Below are 24,798 nucleotides of genomic sequence, written 5' to 3' on the forward strand. Positions count from 1 at the left end.
TCAATTTTAAAGGTAAATTTACTAAGATTTTTTTGTAAGTAATTCATTGAGAAATTAAGCCATTATAAACATTTACATTTGAATTATAAAAATTGAGAAGCCAAGAGTTGGATGACGACCAAACTTTGAAAGCTCAACCAAAAGGGCAAACTGAGACAAGGAGTCACCCACTCTATTGACACTCCTAAAAAAATATCTAAAACTAATAGTTACCTTGAGGTGTCCAATGATACCATATCATATATACAAGTGATTTGTGATTTGTAGGTATGCCACCAACCTAAATATTTTCTAGAGAAAATTACAGATTGCAAGCTTTAGTTGGGCTTAATCTCTAGGTTGCATGATTTAGTGCTCTAAATTATAGATTGCACACTCGTAACTTTCCATCCAAGATTTTGTTAAGTTTAGAGTGAAATTACCATTTTACCCTCATTATGGTTAATAACCATATTACCTTCAATTCAGATCTGAATGTCCAATTACTCATATACCCTACTAATACTAAATTACCCCATACACCTCATTTTGAATTTTTAGGTTCAATTACTCTAATACCCTTTGGATGGGAAATTACGTATATGCCCCCATTGTTTATTCAAAAATCCTCTTCACTCGACCCTCTTCTTTGTTCATGTAGATGCTCGCTCTCTCATTATCTCCACCCACTGCAACTACCAAGTCCGGTGACGACCACTGCAAGCTAGGGTTTAGCTCCTCACCTTCTCATCTACTCTGACTACGGCCACTGCAACTTCGTCGTTACTTGCATCCCTCTGCAACTCCAACCGCTTGCATCCCCCCTGGAACTCACCACTGCAAGTCTGACAACTTGCATCCCTCTGTAACTCGTGAGAAACATTTCCGCAACTTGTCAACACTTCAATAGTTACCACCATTGGATCGAAGTATAAGGTATGATTAGGGTTTCTGATTCACACCAAATCACACACACATATTTTCGCAAGCCTTGGGTGACACTACGGTTGCCCACATTGGCCCATTAGTAGGCAACCTAGGGCGCCACACATGGTGCACACAAGGTGTTCGACCATTTGCTTTTGTGAGCACCATTGTGTGACCAAGCATGCCCAACGGACCACATTGCGCACCCATGTCAGCCCCACAACCACCTCCATGCCGGCCCCCTCACCCAATGCCTATTGCCCCCACACCCAAACACTGGCCCATCGCCCCCACACCCAATGCACCCATGTGCCCCATCGCCCTCACCCCCACCCCCACCCCCACCCCTAACCCCAACGCCAACCCCCAGCCACACCCAACCCTAGTCCCACCGAGCCCCAACCCCAACCTGTGAAATCCCTTAAAATCCTAACCCATTAACCCATGGTTTCAGGTCCACGAACCCGAAGCTCCAGTAGATGACAACTTTGGACTGTTTGAGTTGAGTCTGAATGTTCAAAAATTGAACCTATGGAAGTGGATGACTATAATTGAGGGGCATTATGATCTATTACCTTTTTTTTTTGGGGGGGGGGTTTAGGGAAAAATTGTCATTTCAAATTTTAAATTTAACATAGAAGGTGAGGAAAACTAACATGGTATTGAGTAATAATTTATTTTGGTGAAAGTGGGTTACCAATAATATTTCCCACTCAAAGGAGGAGAACATAGTTTCACTCCCACTTAAGTGGGTACCAATAGAAAACTCTAATAACTTCGGTTTAGTTCTAGTATCATGTAAGAGCCTTGGAGACTCTGACCTACAGCACACCATTCTCCTACTGTGTACAGGCAAGATCATCAAATCAGTTCTTGGCAGCATCACCTGCAAAAGTCATTCTAATGGAAAGAAGGCCTTTAAGGAATTTGCAGAAGCCCATAGACCTCCCTCTGTTCATCGGCTCACAACCACAACTGATGGTCCACAAGCTTGGTCTCACAGTGACGCATCAAAATTAAGAGATGGGATAAATGGTTTTGGTATCATCTTCAGAAACAACAATGGTATCGCAATGCTAGCAAAAATGTTCCCACCAACAACTGGCTATCCATGAAAATTGGTGTTGTTGAAGGTTATAACCATACTATCGAGTAGTTTGACAGCAAAGAATTCAACGAACATGATCCCAAGGTCCATTAGACGGCGGATTAGTAATTCCCCAACCCTTCTATAAAATCTCGGAAAAAATAAAAAAAAATAAAAAAAATTCAACGAACATGATCCCATCCATTAAGGCATTGACAGCCGTCCAAATGTCGGCCACTTCTATATCTTACCCCTTGTTATTTCTCTTGTAGCTTCTCTCATGTCCATAAAGAGTCCAACTCAGTTGCAGATCTTTTAGGCAGGAAGGTCCAGTTTGCTTGGCAAAATTCTGCAACGTAACCATATACGTTTTAATGAATAATTCATCTTTCAACAATAAATATATATATATATATATATATTGCCAGGTTGTAGAAGCCCAACTGCTGGACCATATGAATAAGCAGTTGGACTTCGATTTCGTTTCTCTATGAGGCCAAACTTATGCAAACTGGCTCAACCAACTGGAATTTGATAATTGCTTACTGCAAACTACTGTGCATTAAATCCAACTAGAGGTGGAGTAGGACCACAACTTGCTTTTTCATTGCCAAGGAAACACCAAACTTATCCAAACCCTCTACTTCCTATGTACATCCTGGGGTTACAGTTGTATCACATCAGCAATCATGCAGATCCAATGGTTGAACCTCAACTTCTGTGCTTCTGATCAGCTGTTAACCATTGATTGACATTTTCCTGTAGCGACACAACCACAGCCCAACAAAGTCCAAGAATAGGATATAGTGGAGGAAATCCTATACGATTCCTGGAATGTCCATACATGTAATCTTATTTCTAAGAATCTGAAATCACAGTACTTGAATTGAATCTAATCGATCTTAACCAGAAAGACAAAAAACCCTAGTGAATCGACCTACTGAATTGTGACTTCCTAGACTACAAAATACATATCATGAATAACTATTTGAAATCATAAATGATTGAGTAGGGTCTGGAACTCCTATGAGACAATTGCAGCAACAAACACATGTAGCTCTGTAGCAAATAATGGAGTCAACATATATCCTACCATTACATAATTGGAATGACACTAAATTTGCTCACATGTCTCATCACAATGACACTATCCAGAAAACTTGCACCACAAATGCAATATGGGCATCAGGATATGCTCTTGTCCTCTATTCTACTCTTTAAATTTGGGTTACAAGTAAGAAGTCCTGCTAGCTAAATATGATTGTTCCTATCAAAGGCCCTCCCATCTTTTCCATGGCTTGGCACTGCACTTTAATAGATGACTAAATTGTATTTTCCTAAGTTACTTGAGGTTTTGATTATGGGACTGTCATGTCTTCATGTACTCCAAAACATTCTGCAAGATCTCTTCAAGGAAAGAAACGAAACCCATGGCACTAGTGAGACCACTTCCATCAACATCTTGCTCTTCAATTAGGTAGTTTTCAAATGGAGACGCATCATCATGTCCTCCCTTGATAAATATAAGCTTTGGTGTTATACTTCTCTCCTGCTTCAGTTTGTTAATTGTGGTCCGCAGTAGGCCTGAACAGATGACAATCATGTCAGCATAATTAGTATAAATTTTCTCTGTTGCTTGTGAACACAAAACATACACTTGAAGGTTAAAATCAAACAAACAGAAGGACTTACAATCATGTGGAGGAGGAAAAGGAATGTTTGGGTCTGCAGTTGAAGAATAATATACAATGAGAGTGGTGAAGGCATCCAGGAAAAATATGGGACTTTCACTAGTCATAAGCGCGGCACGACTCAGTGAGTGGCGGGGATATGCTTGCTTATCTGGGGTAGCATATGATGTAAGTACAGGATATACAGCACGGTGAAGAGAACTGGGTTCCAATGCACTGCAAGGAAACATCAGTTAGTCACATTGCTCTCATGATACTCTTATCATCCAAGACTGCAATGGAACCATCAATCAGTCATATTTCTAACCACCAAGACTCTTCAAACAATATAGAAATTGAAAACAATTTTCTTTTGTTTTCTGATGCACAGGTAGCACGTAGAAAGAAATGATGAGGCAAAGTGAATAGACAACTGTGTAGAGGTTGAAAATGAGGGCAAACAAGGTATAACAAGGGTACATATTAAGCCATTGTAGCAGTGGTAAGTCAAGTAAGCAACCTGCCTTAGATCACTTTTATGGTCTTACCCTAACACACCACTCCCTGCACTCATCCAGTTTGCATGCCATATCAAGTTTGGTTCAGTATTGGGTTCCATCAGGTTGGATTCCAGACCACAAAGTTAAGACAGTGAAAAGCGAGAACTGTTTCCGGAACTGGCCACCAGTTGCCATCCCTACCTCCAAGGTTGGCAAGGTGGCAAGGCATTTGGGGCGTGATTAGGTGACAAAGCAGCGCCTAGGCAACCAAAGCGGTTGGGTCAAAAATTTCAATACAATTAATTTTAAACTACTTTTTAATACAACTACTTTCTATAATAAGCTAAACAAACATTCAGCAGTCACATTCATCCCAAAAAAAAGCATTAAAAAATCATAATTGTGAAAAATTATCCAAAAAAATAATACAAACATAAGTTCATCTCATCAAGCATCATAACAATGACTATGTACTAACATGGCCAACATGATAAACTAATAGATCTCATTATTCCGATTTCCAAGTCATTGTCCATTTAATGATTCATTGATTCTCGATGTTGAGTATGGCTCATGCTTCATTATCTGTTGCTGATGGGCACAGAGGTCTGGAGCTTGTAGAGGACCTATGTCACTTTGGGCCTCGGAGGTCCTTTGTAATTTAGGCCTCAATTCCGAAATGACTAAGTTATTAAATTTATACATGGCTTTGAAAAATATATTTTGATTTAAAAAAAAAAGTTAAGAAAAAAATATTATGTACAAAATGTAAAAAAAGCATTTGCTTTAGCGTCTAGGTGGCGATAAAGCGCACAAGGCGACAAAGCGGTAGCAATTAGGCGAAAAAAGGGTAAAAAAACAGCACGTCAATTAAGCGGTTCAAAATAAAGCAGTTGAAAAACACAAACCCCCCACCCCTCCAAAAAAAAGAGCACTGGCAACAGTTCTTCCTTGGTAAGTGTAGAAGGATTGCACCTATACTGCTTAATGTTATATGACATGATCCCCATACAAAAGACAGCACTACCTACTGAAGTATCAAATACCTGAAAAGGCATTGCAGGTATATGCGGTAATCTGGATGAACCCCTTCTTCATGAAACCGAAGAAGGGGATTTCTGAGCAAAGCAAATACAAGGCGAGGGAGAGGTAATAGTTGTGGACATTGTGTGAATGCAACATCAATCTGTGAACTTGCCAAGCTTTCATTCCCATACTGAGTATTTTTGAAAGCATCATTGTATTGAGCTGTGAGAATTACTAGCCAGTCATGGAGCAACATCCTCCCTTCCCGGACTCCTTGCTCCAAAGATGCTGAAATAACCTGAACAAGTTGAATGCTATTAGACATACAAGTTGAATACTTAGCCAAACACGGTCCACAAACATAGCGGTGCAATTGCATGGCTGGACCAGCATGACTCAACCAGGAAACAAACATAGGGGCAAACCAAGCAAAAACAAAGTCCAATGTAGGCGGTTAAATATTTGTAACCTCCTATTTACTTCTGCTATATTTTGGAAGATGCATGACATAAGATTCCCAACTTTGAGTTGAATTCAGTTCTCTTCTATTTGAGCCTCAAAAGCTTCAGCTTCTTAATGACAACTCAGAATAAACACACAAACTAAGAGATGGAACACAAGACACTGCACCCCCAACTTGTCTTATTGCAGGTTTGGTTTGGAAATTACCCATTCCTTGATCCTCAATGCATGGGTCTAAGGTCTAACAGTGATTGGAATTGAAAAAGGGAAGGGATTATGAATCCTGGCATAAATTTCTGTGCATTGAACTCAAAAGGATAAGAGTCCGATTGATCTTCTGTTCCTAACTCATTGTGCTTCTATTTTATCTGGAAGGAAAAAAACATCAACTTTGTTTACTCCGAAGAAAGGAAGACCCATTATTTAAATACAGCCTCTTTTTTCCATAGGTTAATTATTGCATATCCTACTCCTGTTTCAAAGCCCAGAATCATTTCTTCATTTAATTTTTAACTCTTGGTTTGTGAGGCAGATTATTCACCTGAAGGGCTAATTTTATTGAGAATAAACCTTGGGTTTTGTATGTGTTTGGCCTCTTATCCAAGTGTTTTATTAGTCATAAACCTCTTCTATAAGCCTAAATTTATGTGCAGAAGAAAGGAAAGCAAGATTTACTTCATTAGTTTCTCAATCACCTTATGTTATATTATATATGTTAGTACAGGACCACAGCTTTGGATATGAATTTGATTAACGAGATTGAAAAAAAGGTCAAAAGGATATGGTGAGTTGAGGAGTTGCCACTGGTAACGGACATGTGAGAGGGGCTGAGTCAGACAGATTACCTATCTTCTTTCCTTCTTTTGATTTCTTTCTTTTTTCCCCCTTCTATTTCGATCTTCTAAAATTTCCTGCAACTCTAAGAACCAATTGAAATATTTACCTTGGTGGGCCTGAAGTTTGCAATCCTCTTGTGAACTGATTATCAATTGTGACTGGTTAACATCAGATTGATCTAGTCCTCCTTTATAAGCAATGGTGTGTCCACAAATTCAAATAATTTACAAGATAGCCATTAACCACATTACTTTTGAATTCCCTAATTTTAGTAGGTCCACAAGTGACCCAAAAGCAGCATTTTAGAGCCACTTAAGTTGCATAACTATGAATTCACTTTTAAAAGTTTAGTTTCTCCTATCCCCCTCGTGAACAATAATAAGAGACATCAAGTGACCATAACATAAGTGATGTAGCCTCACAGGTGGTGAGGGCCAACTGCCAAGATCTCTAGATAAACCAGCTCAACAGGGTCAAAGAAGGCATCCCTAGAAATTGATTAAGGAGTTTCTGGCAAAAAACATAGGGAAATCTTAGAAGAGATCCCTGACCCAAAGCTCAATTACAACCCTAGATTCAGCCCTAGTCCCTTTAACCCTAAAATCCTAGATTCCTTCAACCACCTCCTAAATTCTAGGAGTTGATGAAATAAACCCAAACTTAGTCAGACCTATTCTTCACGTTCCCACCTTTTTCGTGACTCCCTTTAGACCCTCCATGGGAAATCTTAGAGAGTCCTGCCCGCTCTTCACCCTGTTCGCCCTGTCCTTCCCTTCCTAGATTCCTTCAACCACCTCCTAAATTCTAGGAGTTGATGAAATAAACCCAAACTTTAGTCAGACCTATATTCTTTCATATCAGTTCCCACCTTTTTTCTTAGTAGACATACACCTATTAGACCCTCCAGCATTACAAACAATTACAACCAGATCTGGTCGAGATTAGCACTATTTTGGTTCCTCGTTGAGATTAGATCTTGGAATAATTGGCCTTTGTTTGGCCTGTAAATACCAGGCTACAGCATAGGGTGTATGAGGTCCAAATCTTGGACCTCAGATGCTAGTTTGATGTCTAGTCTTGATAGTATAAAGGGGAAGATGTGCATTGGCTACATTAGTGATTTTGGAGGATTTCAATGATATATATAGGCTATATGTTCTTGGGAATTAAGGTTTCCAATAACAAAAGCAAAAAAACGGAAGTTAGGCAAATCTAGAGAAATAGATGGATGAGAATTGGGAATGAGGATAATTCCACTTGCTGCTGTTGAAGATCTTCTTGAATAACAGCTTAAATGGTTCAAGATATTTTTCAGAGGAATAAAAGAGAATCGAATAGTGTTGAAAACATGGATGAGGTTTTCTAATTAGAATAGGATTATGTTTCCTAAATAAGTCTAGAGTTTTATTTCTATTTGTTTTCTATTTCATTTCCCTACTTAGTATAGGACTTAACTAGGTTGTAACTATAAATACCCAATTAGGGTCTTGTGAATAATATACTTTGAAGAGCAGTTCTTCACATTACAACATGGTATCAAGAGAAGGGTCAGTTGGGATTTAAGAGAATGGAGGATTATAACTCAGCTTTATTACTTAAAACAAGGGTGGCGGTTGCTCACACAACCACAGGCGTTGTGGGTTAGAATATTGAAGGCCAGGTATTTCAGGAATTCATCGATTTTTGACCCAAAGGTGGGTAAGAAGGAGGGATCTTGGACGTGGAATAGTATCTCAAGTATACTCCCACAACTAAAAAAATGGGTGCAACGGCAGGTAGGAAATGGAGCACAGGCTTCATTCTGGTTCGATCCTTGGTTACTGCAACAACATGTGATGTTGACAAATGTTCAAGACTTTGCAATATGGCAAAGGCAAATTACGGTAGCGGAAGCATTCAATGATCCACAACTCCCTGAGAGGGAAGTGTCCTCTAACTCTATTAACCCCATCCCCAATATACATCTACCAACTGATCTGTCTGAGCTGGATGATGTCTTGGTATCTCGGTTATCCCCAAATGGGGAATTTACGGTCAAATTAGCACTCCGAGCAATAGTAGATTCCAAATCATTAGCACAGAATAACCAGGGAGCTAGGTGGTGGAAGTTTATGTGGAAACTACAAATCCACCCAAAATTTTTAGTATTCTTCTAGCAGGCACTAAAAGGTGGCTTGCCGGTTCGAGCCCCCCCCCCCTCATTTCCCCCCCCCCCCCCCCCCCTTTTTTTGGAAGAAAAAGGAACTCAACAACAACAACAACAATAAGCCTTTTCCCAACTAAATGGGGTCGGCTACATGGATTCTTGCCCTCCAATCGGTTCTGTTCAAGGCCATGCTAGATCCAAGGCCTAAGCTATACATATCATTTCTCACCACTTCTCCTAAGGTTATCTTAGGTCTACCCCTAGCTCTTCTAGTTCCTTCAATATGGATTATATCACTTCTCCGACGAGCATTTATAGGTCTCCTTGACGTGGCCGTGCCACCTCCGACTTTCTCTAGCTTATCACTTATGGAGCAACTCCTGCACCAACTCTAATATGATCGTTTCTTATCTTATCCATCCTAGTTTTGCCACTCATCCATCTTAGCATCCTCATTTCTGCTACACCGAGTTTATCTATATGATTCTTCTTAACAGCCCAACACTCGCACCGTACATCATAGCTGGTCGGACAACGGTCCTATAAAATTTTCCTTTAAGCTTTAATGGAATACGCCGATCACATAAGACCCCGGATGCACCTCTCCACTTCATCCACCCTATTTTAATTCTTTGGGAAACCTCATCTTCTAAATCACCTCTTTTACTTATGATTGAACCTAGGTACCTAAAACAATCACTCGAGGAATCTCTTTATCGTCAAGTATCACCACTTCATCATCTCGCCCGATCATGACTAAAGTTACAAACTAGATATTCGTCTTCGATCTACTAAGTTTAAAGCCTTTTGATTCCAAAGCTACTCTCCATGATTCTAATTTGGTATTAATCCCCACTTGGGTCTCATCAATCAACACAATATCATCCGCAAAAAGCATACACCAGGGGGCCTCATCTTGAATGTCTTTGGTTAATTCATCCATTATCAGTGCAAATAGATATGGGCTTAAAGTTGACCCTTGATGTAGCCCAACTGTTATCGGGAATTCATTACTTTGTCCCCCCACTGTTCTAACACTAGTCACCGAACCATCATACATATCCTTAACTATATCTACATATTTACTTGAACACTTCTTTTCTCTAGTACTTGCCAAATTAACGCTCTAGGGACTCTATCATAGCTTTTTCTAGGTCAATAAATACCATATGAAGGTCTTTCCTACATTCTCTATACCTTTCCATAAGTCTCCTAATTAAGTAAATAGCCTCCGTTGTAGATCTTCCTGGCATAAACCCAAATTGGTTCTCCGTAACTATAGTTAAGTGTCTCAACCGGGTTTCAATTATTCTCTCCCATAATTTCATCGTATGGCTCATCAATTTAATGCCTCTATAGTTATTACAACTTTGAATATCTCCTTTATTTTTGTAAATTGGAACCACAACACTTCTCCTCCAATCATCTGGCATTTTCCCTGTGCTCATAATCTTATTAAACAACTTAGTCAACCAAACTAGTCCATGGGTTCCTAAGCTCTTCCAAACTTCAATTGGGATTTCATCAGGACCTTGTGTCTTGCCGAGTTTCATCCTCCTTAAAGCTTCTTTTACTTCGGACATCGAAATTCTACGAATATAAGTTCGGACACCAGTGCCTCCGTTGTAGATCTTCCCGACATATTAAAGTGCTTGAAGAATGCTCATTTAGTAAACTAGAGAAATAGGTTTCCCATCTTTTCTTAATATCCTCCTCACAAACTAATACTTTACCATCTCCATTTTTAATACATCTAACATGGTCAAGATCTCTACTCTTCCTATCCCTCATCTTAGCTATCTTATAAATAGATTTTCCCCCTTCCTTTGTGCCCAACTTATTGTATAACTCTTCATACTTCCTTTCCCTTGCTTTTCCCGCAATTTTCTTAGCTTCATTTCTATCTAACCTATACCTTTGAAGATCCTCAACATCCTTAGTTCTTTGCCATGTCTTAAAACTAGCTTTTTATTCCTAATGGCAGCTTGAACCTCACTATCCCACCACCACGTCTCTCTCTATAAGAATGGATCTTTCCTTTTGATTCACCTAGAACATCTTTAGCCACTTTCTTAATACACATAGCCATCTCATTCCACATTGCATTGGTATCCCCTTTAAAATCCCATTTTCCTTGTTTGACTACTTCATTAACGAAGGATTTAGGTACTCTCCTTTCAAATTCCACCATCTTATTCTGGGATAGTTTACCTTGGACCTTTTATGTGTTCTTGGGACTAAGCACATATCCAAGACCACAAGTCTATGTTGTGCGCTTAAGCTTTCCCCCGGTATCACCTTGCAATCCTTGCACAACAATCTATCAGTCCTTCTAGTTAGGAAGAAATCTATTTGGCTTCTATGCTGTCCACTTTTGAAAGTAATTAAATGCTCATCTCTCTTTTTGAAGTAAGTATTTATAATAGATAGATCAAAAGCAGTAGCAAAATCCAAAATTGAAATCCCCTCGTCATTCCTTTCTCCAAAACCATAACCTCCATGAACACTCTCATATCCTCTTTGATCTTTTCCAATATGTCCATTTAAATCACCTCCTATGATAATCTTTTCTCCTGACGAATTCCTTGCATTAGTCCACCCATATTTTCCCAAAATTCTAGCTTTAGACTTTCATCTAGTCCTACTTGAGGTGCATATGCACAAATTATATTTACGAACTCTTTTTCCATTACAAGCTTGATAGCAATAATCCTATCACCCACTCTTTTAACATCCACCACATCATTTTTTAAATCTTTATCCACTATTATACCCACTCCATTTTTATTTGTTTTATCCCCAGATACCAAAGTTTAAAGTCATCCAACTCTTTGGCTTTTTTACCCCTCCATCTAGTCTCTTGAATGCAAGCTACATTAATCCTTCTTCTCCTCATAACATCTATCAATTCTAAGCTCTTACCAGTTAGAGATCCTATGTTCCAAGATGCCAATCTAATCCTACGCTTATGCTTATGGACTAGCTTCTTTACCCGCACTCGTCCCGGCGCGGGACCCTTGCCTACTTATCCCGCATCCGGGCGCCGTGCGCGCGTCGCTCGGGGCGCCCTGCTCCCTTGCCCACTTATCACTACCCCGGCCATAGTGTGCGCGTCGCTCTTTTGTCGGGGAACGCCTAGCATAGCTTTTATCATATAAGGTCGATCCATGAAAAAAAGGTTTGGCTAGATTTTTTTCCGGTGCCGGCTGCCGACCGGACGCACCAACCCTCCTCCTTTGGCTAGATTTTAATTTCTTGTGATTGGACAAAGAGAATCCATGCGGCTGGGCCATTAGGCCTGAGAACTGAATTTTGGACCGATACCTCGATGTTGAGTATGTGTTAGAATACTCAACGTCAATTGGATAAGCCAGCGGCTAGATGGATTTTCTCTGTTTTCATAATCACTTGTTATTTTATATGGCAAGAAAGGAACTGTAAGGTTTTTTCACAAGAAATTCCCGACCCACCTGCAATTCTTTCTCGCATTAATAGTTGCGTTGGAACCTTACTAAGGCAAACACCAGCCAATGAGAACTCGGACCGTTTTCATGATAACCCTAATAATTATATGTTAATACCTACATGGGTAGTAGAAAGCATATGTCCCTTTATACCAATTAATACTATTGTTGTGTTAATGTGTGCAAGGGTTCTTAACAAATGGATGAATGCGGCTAGATGGAGCATGGGGATTGCAATCGATGGACATATTAGGTCCATCAATTTTGGCAAGATAAACACTGAAGATGCACTAGAAGCAACACTTGTGGGACTGCAACTAGGAATCAATGCTGCGCAGGATCTTGGAATTGAAGTAGGAGAAGTTTGGAGTAACCAGTTGACACTACATCTCCTACCCAAACCCATTACCTCTTTTGGCCTTTATCTGTAATATAGATAAGTTAATGCAACTAGCTAACATAACACAAGCTATCAGGTTTGATGTATTCCCATCCCCAGAGCTTTAGCAATGGTTTAGTAATCTAGCTCTAACAGCTACTTCTGTAGGCTTTGAAACTATTGACCTACAATCCTATATATGTAAGTGTTTTTAAGTAATATAACTTTTTATTTTCATTAAAAAAATAAAAAATAATAAAAAAAAAAATGGTATCAAGAGCCTAAATTCGATTAGGGAAGAAAGAGAGAACTAGACTTTCTCTTGATTTCCCGCTATCGCTGCCGTTGTCGCCGCCGCTAACTGCCGGGTCACTGCTCTTTTTTTTCGCTGCCACTGCTGTGTCGCTACCTGCTGCTTGTTCTCCTCCAGTTTAAGGTCAGCCTCTTGGATTGATTTCCTTCGATTCACTGTCACTGCTGCTGCTGTGTTACCTGCTATTGTTCTCCTCCAGTTTAAGGTCAGCCTCTTGGATTGATTTCCTTCGATTCACTGTCACTGCTGCTGCTGTGTTACCTGCTATTGTTCTCCTCCAGTTTAAGGTCAGCCTCTTGGATTAATTTCCTTCGATTCACTGTCACTGCTGTTAATTTCCTTCAATTCACGTTCCCTGCTGCTGCTGTGTTACTTGCTATTGTTCTCCTCCAGTTTAAGGGGCTGAAAAGAGTATGAAACAGTTTCTAAACCTTTATACACGCAGCAAAGATTCTAGATTAAATTTCCTTCGATTCACAGGGGCAATTTTTTGTAATACCAGGGCTGTTTACACTCTTGGGGGATATTACCAGATTTTAGATTTTTATGGGAAGTTTAAACCGAAGAATGCTGAAAATGCTATTGCCTATCAACAATGGGAAGATAAACAGAGAGTTTATGATTTTTTGGAAGGATTGAATATAAAATTTGATCAAATTCGCGCACAAATCCTTTCTAAAGAGCCTTTCCCTTTCTCGGATCAAGCCTATGCTATGGTAGATACAGAGGACAGCTGAAGGACAGGTATGGTACACACTTAGACATCTGAGAGATTTGCATTAGTGGCTAGTTATGGCAATAATAAATCTAGTTATAGTGATTTTTGCCCTCCAGTAAAGTGCGAGTATTGTGGAGAAGAGTGTCATACAAAGGACAAGCGTTGGAAGTTGCATGGACGTCCAACAAATTCCCGTGGAGGTAGGTGTGGAATCAAGGGCAACAATCAAGCATCTACAAATCAAGCCAGTTCGACAACCTGAGCTCCAACACCTTCGCCAGTTGATGTCCAAACTTGACTCATCTTCTCTAGTACCTACTTCCAGTGCGAGTATAGCCTTTGTCATTGTTCCCTCTGTTGATCCACAACTCCCCACAAGTATTTTTGGTTGTCACAATGTCAATTTGACTTATCCCTCATGGGTAATTGACTCTAGGGTAACCGAACATATGATAGGCTCTTCTACTTTGTTTCATATTTATTCATCTGTCCCTTTTGCTCAGGATGTTCAAATGGCTGATGGGTTACTCTCCCTATTTCTGTGAAAGGATCTATTATCAGTTCACCTTCTCTTACCTTATCTAATGTCTTGCATGTTCTTAAGTTTTCGACTAATCTTTTACCTAGTAGTAGCCTTACTCGTGATATCCTTTACTTCTCATTGTGTGTTTCAGGACCTAGAAATGGGGCTTACGATTGACAATGGTAGACAGAAAGGGGGGCTCTACTTAATGGATGGGTCCGGGTCCCCATTAGCTCTTTCTACGGTCTTTAGTTCCACCTCTCCTGCACTTTTTACCTTATTGCAGTGGCATAGTCGTCTTGGCCACGTTCCTTTACCTATTTTGTCCAAGTATTTCTTGATCTGATTAAAAGATGTAATTTGAATGATTTTTATTGTGAGACATGTATTTTGGCCAAACAAACCAGGCATGTTTACCCTATTTCTGATAATCGTAGTAAAATCCATTTTTCAGTCATTCACTCTAATGTGTGGGGTCCTTCTCGGACCGTGTCTGCATCTGGGACCACCTAGGTTTACTTCACCAAAAAAGTGACGTTTTCTCGTGCTTTCCAAATTTTTATAATATGATTAGGACTCAGTTTGGGGCGACAGTCAAAATCCTTCGTACGGATAATGGAACTGAGTACTTGGGTGGCGCATTCCCTTCCTACTTAGTAAACCATCGCATCATACACCAAACTAGTTGCATCAACACTCCAGCTCAAAATGGGGTTGCCGAACGCAAGAATAGACATTCACTTGAGGTAGCACGTCCTCATGTTTACTATGCATATGCGTCTTCGGTTTTGGGGTGACGCCATTCTTACTGCGACATATCTAATTAACTGAATGCTTTCCCGAGTCTTAGACCAACGCTGTCCCCTTGAGGTTCCTTTAGGGACAACAACCTCTACAGTGTCACCTAAGGTTTTTGGATGTATTGCCTTTGTCCGGAACCACTATGTTCATGGAAAGTTAGATCCTCGTGGGATAAAGTGCATTTTCTTTAGTTATCCTCTTACACAGAAGGGGTATAAGTGTTATCATCCTAGTTCTCGTCGTTTTTTCATCTCTATGGATGTTGTGTTCTAGGAACTTCTTCATTTTTTCCCCCTACACTACAGGGGAAGACTAGACCTCTGAAGACCTATCAAAAAAGGTAACGAGTGACCCCTTCTGAACCAAGCCAGTTAAAAGCTTTGATTCCTAACCCTGAACAATCCGTTCCTCCAGGTGAGTCTGTCTTTGACCCTTCTTCTAATTCTACGTTGGACTTACCAATTGCATTAAGAAAGCAACCTCGAACTTGCACCAAACATCCTATTTCAAATTATGTTTCATATCAGTCACTATCTCCAGAATTTCAAAGTTTTATTTCCTCTTTGTTCTCTACTTCTATTCCTAACACTTGGCAGGAGGCATTATCTCACTCAAATTGGAAAGCTATGGATGAGGAAATGCAAGCTCTAGAAAAAGAAGAAGAAAAAAAACGTGGGACTTGGTGACTTTGGCCATAGGAAAGCAGACTGTTGGGTGCAAATGAGTGTTTGTGATCAAGCACAAGATAGATGGGATTGTTGAAAGGTACAAGGCAAGATTGGTGGCCAAAGGCTTCACTTAGATTTATGGCGTTGACTATCAGGAGACATTTGCCCCTGTTGCGAAGATGAACACAATTCGTACTATTATTTCATGTGCAATTAATAAAGGGTGGAGTTTACAACAATTAGATGTAAAGAATGTTTTTTTGCATGGAGAACTCCAAAAAGAGATATATATGGATATACCACCTGGGTATTCTACTACAGAGACTTATAGGAAAGTGTGCAAGTTAAAGAGGGCTTTATATGGGTTGAAGCAATCTCCAAGAGCGTGGTTTGGAAGGTTCCATAAGGCAATGATATCTAATGGCTATAAGCAGAACAATGCAGACCACACTTTGTTTATTAAAAGAGACGGTTCCCACACTACTACACTTTTAGTATATGTGGATGATATTGTGATCACAGGCAATAGTGAGGATGAGATTTCAGCATTGATGACTTTTTTGGGAATTGAATTTGAGATCAAAGACATGGGAAAACTCAGATATTTCATAGGTTTAGAGTTGGCATATTCTACTAGCTTTGTATCTCTATCCTAGAGGAAGTATACATTGGATCTTCTTGAGGAAACTGGCATGCTAGGATGTAAGCCTGTTGAGACTTCTATTGAACCTAACCTACACTTGAAGGCAAAGGAAGGAGAACCAGTTGACAAGATAAGGTATCAAAAATTAGAGGGAAAGTTGATCTATCTATCTCACACTAGACCTGACATCACATTTGCAGTTAGTCTTGTTAGCCAATATATGCATGATCCCTACTCCTCACACTTGGATGCAGTATATCGGATCTTGAGATATTTGAAGACAACTCTAGGAAAATGAATTTTAATTTCAGCTCATGGACATTTGAATATTGAGCATATACAAATGCAGACTAGGCAAGATGTCCAAATGATAGGAGGTCTACCTCTGGATATTGTGTGTATGTGGGAGATAGCCTTGTGACTTGGAGAAGCAAGAAACAAATTGTGGTTGCGTGGTCCAGTGCCGATGCCGAATTTAGGGCGATTGCTCAAGGCATTTGTGAGGTATTATGGCTTAAAGGCTGCTTCAAGAGGTTGGGACAGATTTGGAGGTTCCTATACAATTATACTCAAATAGTAAGTCAGCAATCAGCATAGCTCATAACCCAGTACAGCATGATAGGATTAAGCATGTGGAGATTGACAGATATCTCATCAAAGAGAAGGTTGAGGTTGGGTTGATCCATATCACCTTTGTTACTTCAAATGAGCAACGGGCTGATGTGCTCACAAAGAGCTTAAGCACGAAGGTATTCAATTACATTATGAGCAAGTTAGGCATGATAAATATCTATGCTCAAACTTGAGGGGGAGTGTTGAAAACATGGATTGAGGTTTTCTAATTAAAATAGGATTATGTTTCCTAAATAAGTCTAGAGTTTTATTTCTATTTGTTTTCTATTTCCTTTTCCCTACTTAGTATAGGGCTTAACTAGGTTGTAACTATAAATACCCTATTAGGGTCTTGTGAATAATATACTTTGAAGAGCAGTTCTTCACATTACAACAAATAGGCTTGGGGACATCGATCTCATATGTGTTGCTAACAGCACAACTCTTATAATAAGTCATATTTAAATCATCTCTAATTGCTTGGGTTGCATTAAACAAAATGGGCAACCTAAAATTCCTAATCTGACTCACAAAAGGACTCGTGGTTACTCTAAAAGAATTAATGAAAGAATTAAATTCAAAACATAATTCTAACTATTAACTATATTGAAGTTAACCCCACGTCATGGGCCTAGAAGCCCAAGGTCTATAGAACTGTCAAAATAAATAATCCTGGTTACTCTAAAAGAATTAATGAAAAAAATAAATTCAAAACATAATTCTAACTATTAACTATATTAAAGTTAACCCCACGTCATGGGCCTAGAAGCCCAAGGTCTATAGAACTGTCAAAATAAATAATCCTGGTTACTCTAAAAGAATTAATGAAAAAAATAAATTCAAAACATAATTCTAACTATTAACTATATTAAAGTTAACCCCACGTCATGGGCCTAGAAGCCCAAGGTCTATAGAACTGTCAAAATATAGTATCCTAAGGCCCAACATTACCATCTGGACATTACTAGCTGCAACAGTCTGTTTCCTCTAGCGCTCTGTACTACGACAATATCGACAAAAAACTTCAACAGCTATATCAAGCAAATTAACTGAAACATACCTTGTGAACAAGGATTGATAAAATGACTTCAGAATCTACAGTGTCATAAAGTTCATTAATACTCCCAGCAGTTCCATACTGTATTGTCCGTATCCTGATTCGACGTTTGAGGGAATGCTTGGATCTGCATAAAAACAACCACATCAGTGTAAAAATTAAAAATTCAAGAAGCAACACCACATGTTCATGGTTGGTAAGTAGAATGAGAAATGAGGTCAATCCTCTTCGGAATGTTAAGCTGCTGCCTGTTACAGCATGACATCTGCACCAATGACTCTGCCATCCATGAAAGACAACAGCAAGCAACAAAAAACTTCAAGTGAAAACACTGTTGGGTGTGTTTGACATTACAGTCATTCAGACAGTGGCAGACTCACATATTCAGTGACAGTCAGATACCATTTATGATGCGAGGCAGTGTATATATATGTGAAAAGACAATACTGTGATCTACTGAGGTGGAGACATGAACAAAGTACAGACAGACTGATGCAAAGTACTGTTAAAATCAGTTAAAGAGGAACCAGAAAAGCCCCATCGAGGGGGGTTTGGTTCCCAGATTGCATATTGTTTCCTATTTTGTCTCTGATTCTCTTTTAATGCTGCTTGCCTGCTTCCATACATATTTAGTTCATCTGATCATTATGAAAGCCATCTTGGGTATTCCTTCTCCAATACTCTTGTTCCATTTTTCTCTGCTTTTCTACTTTTTCTTATTGACATGGTATTGAGACCAGAGGCTATTCAAACTATCTTACGACCTTCCTCCGTACTCCTCAATCATCCACTTCGATTCTTATGTGGTGAATTATTGCTAGAGGAATTTTGAGAACTGTCCATCTATTCTGTTGAAGGGTGGACCTCCGTTTTTGCTGCTATTTTGGGAGAATGGCTTAAAGACTAACTCAAGGAATGAACAATGAGAGCTAGGTCATCTTTTTACAGTGAGTTTTGAGGCAGTTGCCATCCCTCCTTTATCGTATTTCAAATGCATTTCTAACAGATACAATTCTGATTCAGTAAAGAATTGATTTTTTTTTGGTTCTTAGTTTCTATATATATATATATATATATATATATATATGTGTGTGTGTGTGTGTGAGTGCTGCTGCTGCTTCTTTATCATTTCTCTTTGCTGATTATTTTAGTTTTCAATTTGGAAGATCCACTTTGCTGCTACCCTAACCATTTCAATTCTCTGGCTACTGCCCATATTGTTTCAGTTTCTCTTGCTTCTATTTTGTGATTACTTGTGTCATCTTTGGACTTCAGTTGCTTTTGATTGATTAAGTTTTGCTTCAGTGGGAGAATCCTCCATCATTGAGGTTGCTGCCTCTCCCTCTTATCAATTGAAAGAGAAGAAATTAGAAGGTGCTTCTAATTTTAATCAGTGGAAAAGCATTGTAAAGGTTGTTCACACTGGTAATGGACAGCAAGCTCACTTGACAAGCTTGCCCCTAAGGATGATGAGTATTGGGAGACAGTCGATGCGCATATCCTAAGATAGCAATTTAACTATGCTAGATAGTATTGAGGATCTTGCCACTAACGTGAACATTGTGAAAGCTTTGTTGGCATACTTCCAAGTATGTTTGGTTGTACGGAGAATGGGAAGGGGAAGGGGAAGGGGAAGGGATGGGAAGAGAAATGAAGGGAAGTGAAGTGAAGTCAACGGAATATATTTTCCCTTTTATGTCGTTTGGTTTCAAATGGAGTACAATGAAAGTCAGATATTCAGGGACAGTCAGATACCATTTGTGTTTTCCAAGACCTTCACAAGAGGAAGACGATTGGTGGAGGGCGTGGAAGGAACGGACTCTACTATCTAACTATGCTGCCCCTATTGCGGCTGTCTCTAATGATGGTGTAGATGCTCTCCAGTGGCATTGTCGTTTAGGCCATCTGTCTTTAGCTAGATTAAAGATTTTATTCCTTCTTTTAAGTCAGTGTCTAGATTAAATTGTGAAGCGTGTGAGTTAGGGAAGCATCATCGTGCCACCTATCCTCCACGCTCTATCCCTCGTAGTGAGTCTTTGTTTTTTCTTGTTCATTCTGATATTTGGGATTGTTGCAAAATTAGTAATAGACATGGTTTTCAGTATTTTGTCACTTTTGTGGACAATTTCTTCCGTCTCACATGGTTGTATCTTTTAAAGGATCGGACAGAGTTTTAACTATATTTAAAAATTTTATTCATGAAACAAGGACTCAATTTTCTCTTTCTGGTTAAAAATCTTCAATCTGATAATGCTTTAGAATACATGCAACTTGATATATTTAACTTTTGTGATTCTCTTGGAATGATTCATCAAACTAGTTGTTCATTCACACCCCAACACACTGAACGCAAAAATTGCCACCTCTTAAAGGTTGCACAAACTCTTTTGATTCAGATGAATGTTCCAAAGAGTTACTGGCGTGATGTTGTTTTGACTGCTGGTCATTTACTAACCCAATGCCTATAACTCAACTTTCTAATTTTTGAGTGGTTTTTCCAAATGGAGAACCATTTTTAGTTCCACCCAAAATTTTTAGTTGTGTTTTTTTTGTTCACATACCACATACTTTGGACAAACTTTCCCCCCGGTCTGTTAAATGTATTTTTCTTGGGTACTCTTGTACTCACAAAGGTTTTCGTTGTCATTATATTGTTCATTGGAAACAATTTGTAAGTGTGAATGTGACCTTTTTTTAAGATACTCCTTATTACCCTAGTCCATCTGTGTCTGTTGAAACCAAGGAAGAAAATTCGACCAAAACATAAATTTTGACCTTGCAAAAGGCCAAAATTTCGATATTTCGGTCGAAACTGGACACTTTTTCAAGAAATTGAAACTTCAATTTTGGGCCTCATATGGACTCAAAATGATTTGGATTCTTGCATACTACTATTTCATGCATAATAAACACAATGGAACTAGTATTTTGCCCAAAAAAAACCATTGAAAATTTATCATTTAAGTATACTAACAAATGACTGGTTCCGACAAGTGCAAACTGTATTGCATACAAGCATAGAATCATCAACATACATAAATTCTTTGGTAGAATGGTTAAATATACAACAAGTCAATAAAATAAAATGACCAACTAGATTAAGTGATGGTGTTTCACATATATTAAGTTGAAGCCTATATATCATACATAAAATAAAATACATAATTTTAGAAAATATTTATTAAAATCAAAAAATGAAAAAATGGTAGCAAATAATAAAAAGATAAGTAACAAAACACTATCATAGATCAAAGTCCTAGGCTAAACATATATTAATTTCAAGGCAATACAAGATCATTTAAGGCATGAACAAAACAAAAATAAAAAAAGGGAAGTTTGGAACTATTGGGTATGGCTTATGCTTCACATTCTATTTTTACCGGAGTTTCTTTTGTAGCTGTTGTGGCTTAGGAGGTGTTTGGAGGCCAAAAAAATGAGCAAAAGAGGTGTTTGAAGGCAAAGGAGTAGTGGAAATTAGATGAAAATGGGATAAAAATCAACAAAAACTAAGGAAAAACAAGTTGGAATGTTGAAATGTTCGAAATTTCGGTCGAAATAGTCAAAATTTCGGTCGAAACCTCCGAAATTTCGGTCGAAATCTCCAAAATTTCGATTTCGGAGATTTTGGTCTAAATTTGACACTTTTCCGAAATAATTGGAATTTCGTTTCGTCTTTGAAAAATGCAGACATTTCGACCAAAATTTTGACAATTTCGGTCGAATTTTCTTCTATGGTTGAAACTATATTTTAGATGATGCTCCTCCTATTCCCTCTTTAGTTCCTTCAACCGATAGTGTCCCTCCACATGTTTATTAGTGGAGACGTAAGTTAGTAGAGCGTATTGTGGATAGTAAAGTTCCTCTCATGATACTGACGGCTCTCCTTTAGTGGAGAATGAAGCTGGTCCTACAGATGTTCCCTCTTCATCCTCTCCACTGGTAGATTTTTCTAGTGGAGATCCTACTCCGCCTTTAGATGACTTACCAATTGCTTTAAGAAAAGGTACTCGTACTTATACTTTATGCTCTAACATTGTTTATCCCGTTTCCAATTTTGTATATGTTTCTCATCTACCTCCTAACTTGCATTGCCTTGCTCTTTCTCTATGGGCCATTCATATTCCAACCCATCATATCAAGGCCCTTAAATTCCTTGGTTGGAAAGTTGCCATGGATGTGGAATGGATGCTTTACAGTCTTTTCACACATGGTTTTTGGTAGACTTACCTCCTGGGAAAGATGTGGTCCGTTGTCGGTAGGTGTATACTATTAAGTATCATTTTGATGGTACAGTTGAAAGGCTCAAGGCCTGCTTCGTGGGCTAAGGGCTATACACAAACATATGATGTGGACTATTTTAAGACTTTTTCTCTTGTGGCTAGACTTAGTTCAGTCCATGCTTTCTTATATGGTGATCTTCATAAAAAAAGGAGCAACCTCCAGGTTATGTTGCTTGGGGGAGGACAATGCTCATGTTTGCAGGCTTCATAAAGCAATTTATGGACTCAAACAATCTCCATAGGCTTAGTTTGAGAAATTTAGCAAGACTATGGAGTCTTTTGGATTTGTACAGTGTTATTCTTATCACTCTATCTAGGTTAGACGGCAAGGTGGTTGTGTTGTCATTATGGCAGTTTATGTTGATGATATTATTCTTTCAAATAGTGATGTTGGAACAATCGATCCAATCAACGTACACTTACAGAAATATTTCCAAACCAAAGATTTGGGTGATCTACTGTTTTTCTTAGGGATTGATGTAATCCGCAATAAATAGGGAGTTAGTTTGTCACAAAGGAAGTATATGTTAGATCTTTTGATTGAGACTGGTATGCTTGCTTCTAAACCTAGCGACATTCCCATGGAACCTCAGTTGAAGTTAGGACGGGATGATGGTGACTTGTTGGATGAAGTTCAACATTAGAGGAGTCTTATTGGAAAACTTATTTATCTCACTGTTAATCGTCCTAATATTTCTTATTTTATTGGCTTGTTGAGTCAGTTTATGCAGTCTCCTAGGAAGGCCCATTGCGATGCAGCAATGAGAGTACTTCGGTACCTCAAGAGTGCGCCCGAAAAAAGGCTCGTCGATACCAAATCAAAGTATGGACATGGTTGCCCCTTTTTTTAATGTAGATTAGGATGGCCGGTCTTATACAGGTTATTGTACTTTTTCTTGGTGGAAATCTTGTGACTTGGAGTAAGAAGCAATCCATCATTGCCCGATCTAGTGTTGAAGCTGAGTATAGGACCATGGTCCACATAGCTGCCGAATTGATGTGGCTTCGTTCCTTGTTAAAGGAAATGGGATTTCTAGTCTCCGCTCCTATGAAAATGTTTTGTGATAATTCGGCTGCTACTTACATTGCTAGGAACCTAGTGTTCAATAAGAGGACGAAACATATGGAGGTAGAATGTCACTTTGTGCAAAATGCAATAAAGAAAGAGATTATAGAGACTCCGTTTGAGAACTCTCTTGACCAGCTACTTGATTTGCTCACTAAATCTCTACTCATACCTAGTTTTCAGTCTATCTGATGCAAGCTGAGCATGAGACTTATACGCTCCAGTTTGAGGGGGAGTATTGAGAATTGTGTAGAACCCAAGGCTGCTGCCTTGGTGCACAAGCGTTGGCAGCAGCTGCCTTTCACTTCACTTTCTATTTTGGTGCTAGTTTCATTTTCAGAACTTCCTATTTTGGACAGATTTTAGTAGTTAGAAAATTAGTAAGTTTTGTCTTTAAGCTGTATTTTTTATTTCCTTTTCTAGAAGACAGTTGCTTGTCTCTCAAGTTATATTAGATCTCTTGAAAAACTATAAATATAAGCTTCCTGCGATTCTATGCTCTTTAGCTAGAATCGCAGGTCTTCTCTACTGGTTCTTCACTTCTCTTCTCTTCTCTTCTTCTCTATTTTCCTCTCAAAGTTCAGCTACTGTTTTAATTGTTTAAAGCTTGTTTTCTAACAGGGATAAAGGTCAAAATCTGCCCTTTCACACAGCAAGTGTTTAGACTTGATATCACCTTTCAACTTTCATCTTGAGTTTTCAATTGCCGAATGGATCAAAAACAGAGTAGCAGGCAACAAACCAGAGAATACTCAAAGCTGAGAAGCTTTATTATCAATAATCAAATCATGCCTTCCCATCAAGTGGAGCAGTGTATTTATATATGGCTGACTGGGGTCCTAATCTAATTTGCATTCCCAGTTTTATTCTAACTTCATCTTATCTTTAGTCTTAGGAATTAAAATACCATGATGTCTTTACAATAGCACCTGTTCAAGGACTAACTCAAAATAAAATTAAACCACATGCTTAAAAGTAAGAGTTCCACATGTCTAATGCACCCTCGGTTGGACAGGATTATAATGCGGCCACTGGTAATCAAGCTAAGGTACCAACTGAAAGAGAACTCTACCTATGCTGATAGGGGGTCCTCTTGGCCTTCCACTTGATCTTGAAGGGCCTGAGATTACATCAACTCTCCCCTTCTGAAAAACATTCATCTCCGTTGAATGGGCAAATGACATCAATCTTTGATAAAGGGCTGGATCAAGTCTTCAAAAGTGATGTAGACCCCAATAGAATTGAGGCCCGGTATCCAGGATCTAGTAAGGAACCAGCAGAAAAATCGGGTTTCTAAACCCTACGGCTGGGGTTTCCTCAGGGTTTTAGGGGTTTTTAGGATGATTTATTTTAGGTATATAGGGTTCAGCTAAAACAGTATAGGGTAAGGGTGGTTGAGCTTAAATCTGACATTGTTTTCAGTATCAGATTCAAAATTCCTAGGGGTTAGGTCTGGGAGAACTAGGGTCTCGATTTCTAGGAGTTCTAGTGGGTAATTAGGGTTCGGGTTGGGGCTGGGAGTCTAGAAGGGGGTAGGGGATTTGTAATGAACCTGCAAATAGAGGACCAAATTACAGCATCACTTCAATGAACCAGCAGTAAATTAGGGCTTTATGCACTCAGCAATTAGGTCTTTTAGG

General features: G+C 39.0%; 1 protein-coding gene across 1 annotated transcript in view; it reads right to left on the reverse strand.

The window, feature by feature from the left end:
- Window positions 1-2,432: 2,432 nt before the first annotated feature.
- The window catches only part of LOC149024192 (sec23/sec24 transport family protein), an 83,311-nt gene continuing 60,945 nt past the window's right edge, over window positions 2,433-24,798 (reverse strand). The window contains exons 11-14 of the mRNA XM_089144507.1: window positions 17,816-17,939; window positions 5,210-5,487; window positions 3,686-3,900; window positions 2,433-3,577 (exon numbers count right to left, since the gene is read on the reverse strand). Coding sequence (XP_089000633.1) covers window positions 3,363-3,577; window positions 3,686-3,900; window positions 5,210-5,487; window positions 17,816-17,939 — 832 coding nt within the window. The 3' untranslated portion in view covers window positions 2,433-3,362. The remainder of the gene's footprint in view (window positions 3,578-3,685; window positions 3,901-5,209; window positions 5,488-17,815; window positions 17,940-24,798) is intronic.

Source organism: Hakea prostrata, chromosome 2 (genome assembly GCF_041222555.1).
Source record: "Hakea prostrata isolate BN-2017 chromosome 2, UWA_Hpros_2, whole genome shotgun sequence".
Classification (NCBI taxonomy): Eukaryota; Viridiplantae; Streptophyta; class Magnoliopsida; order Proteales; family Proteaceae; genus Hakea; species Hakea prostrata.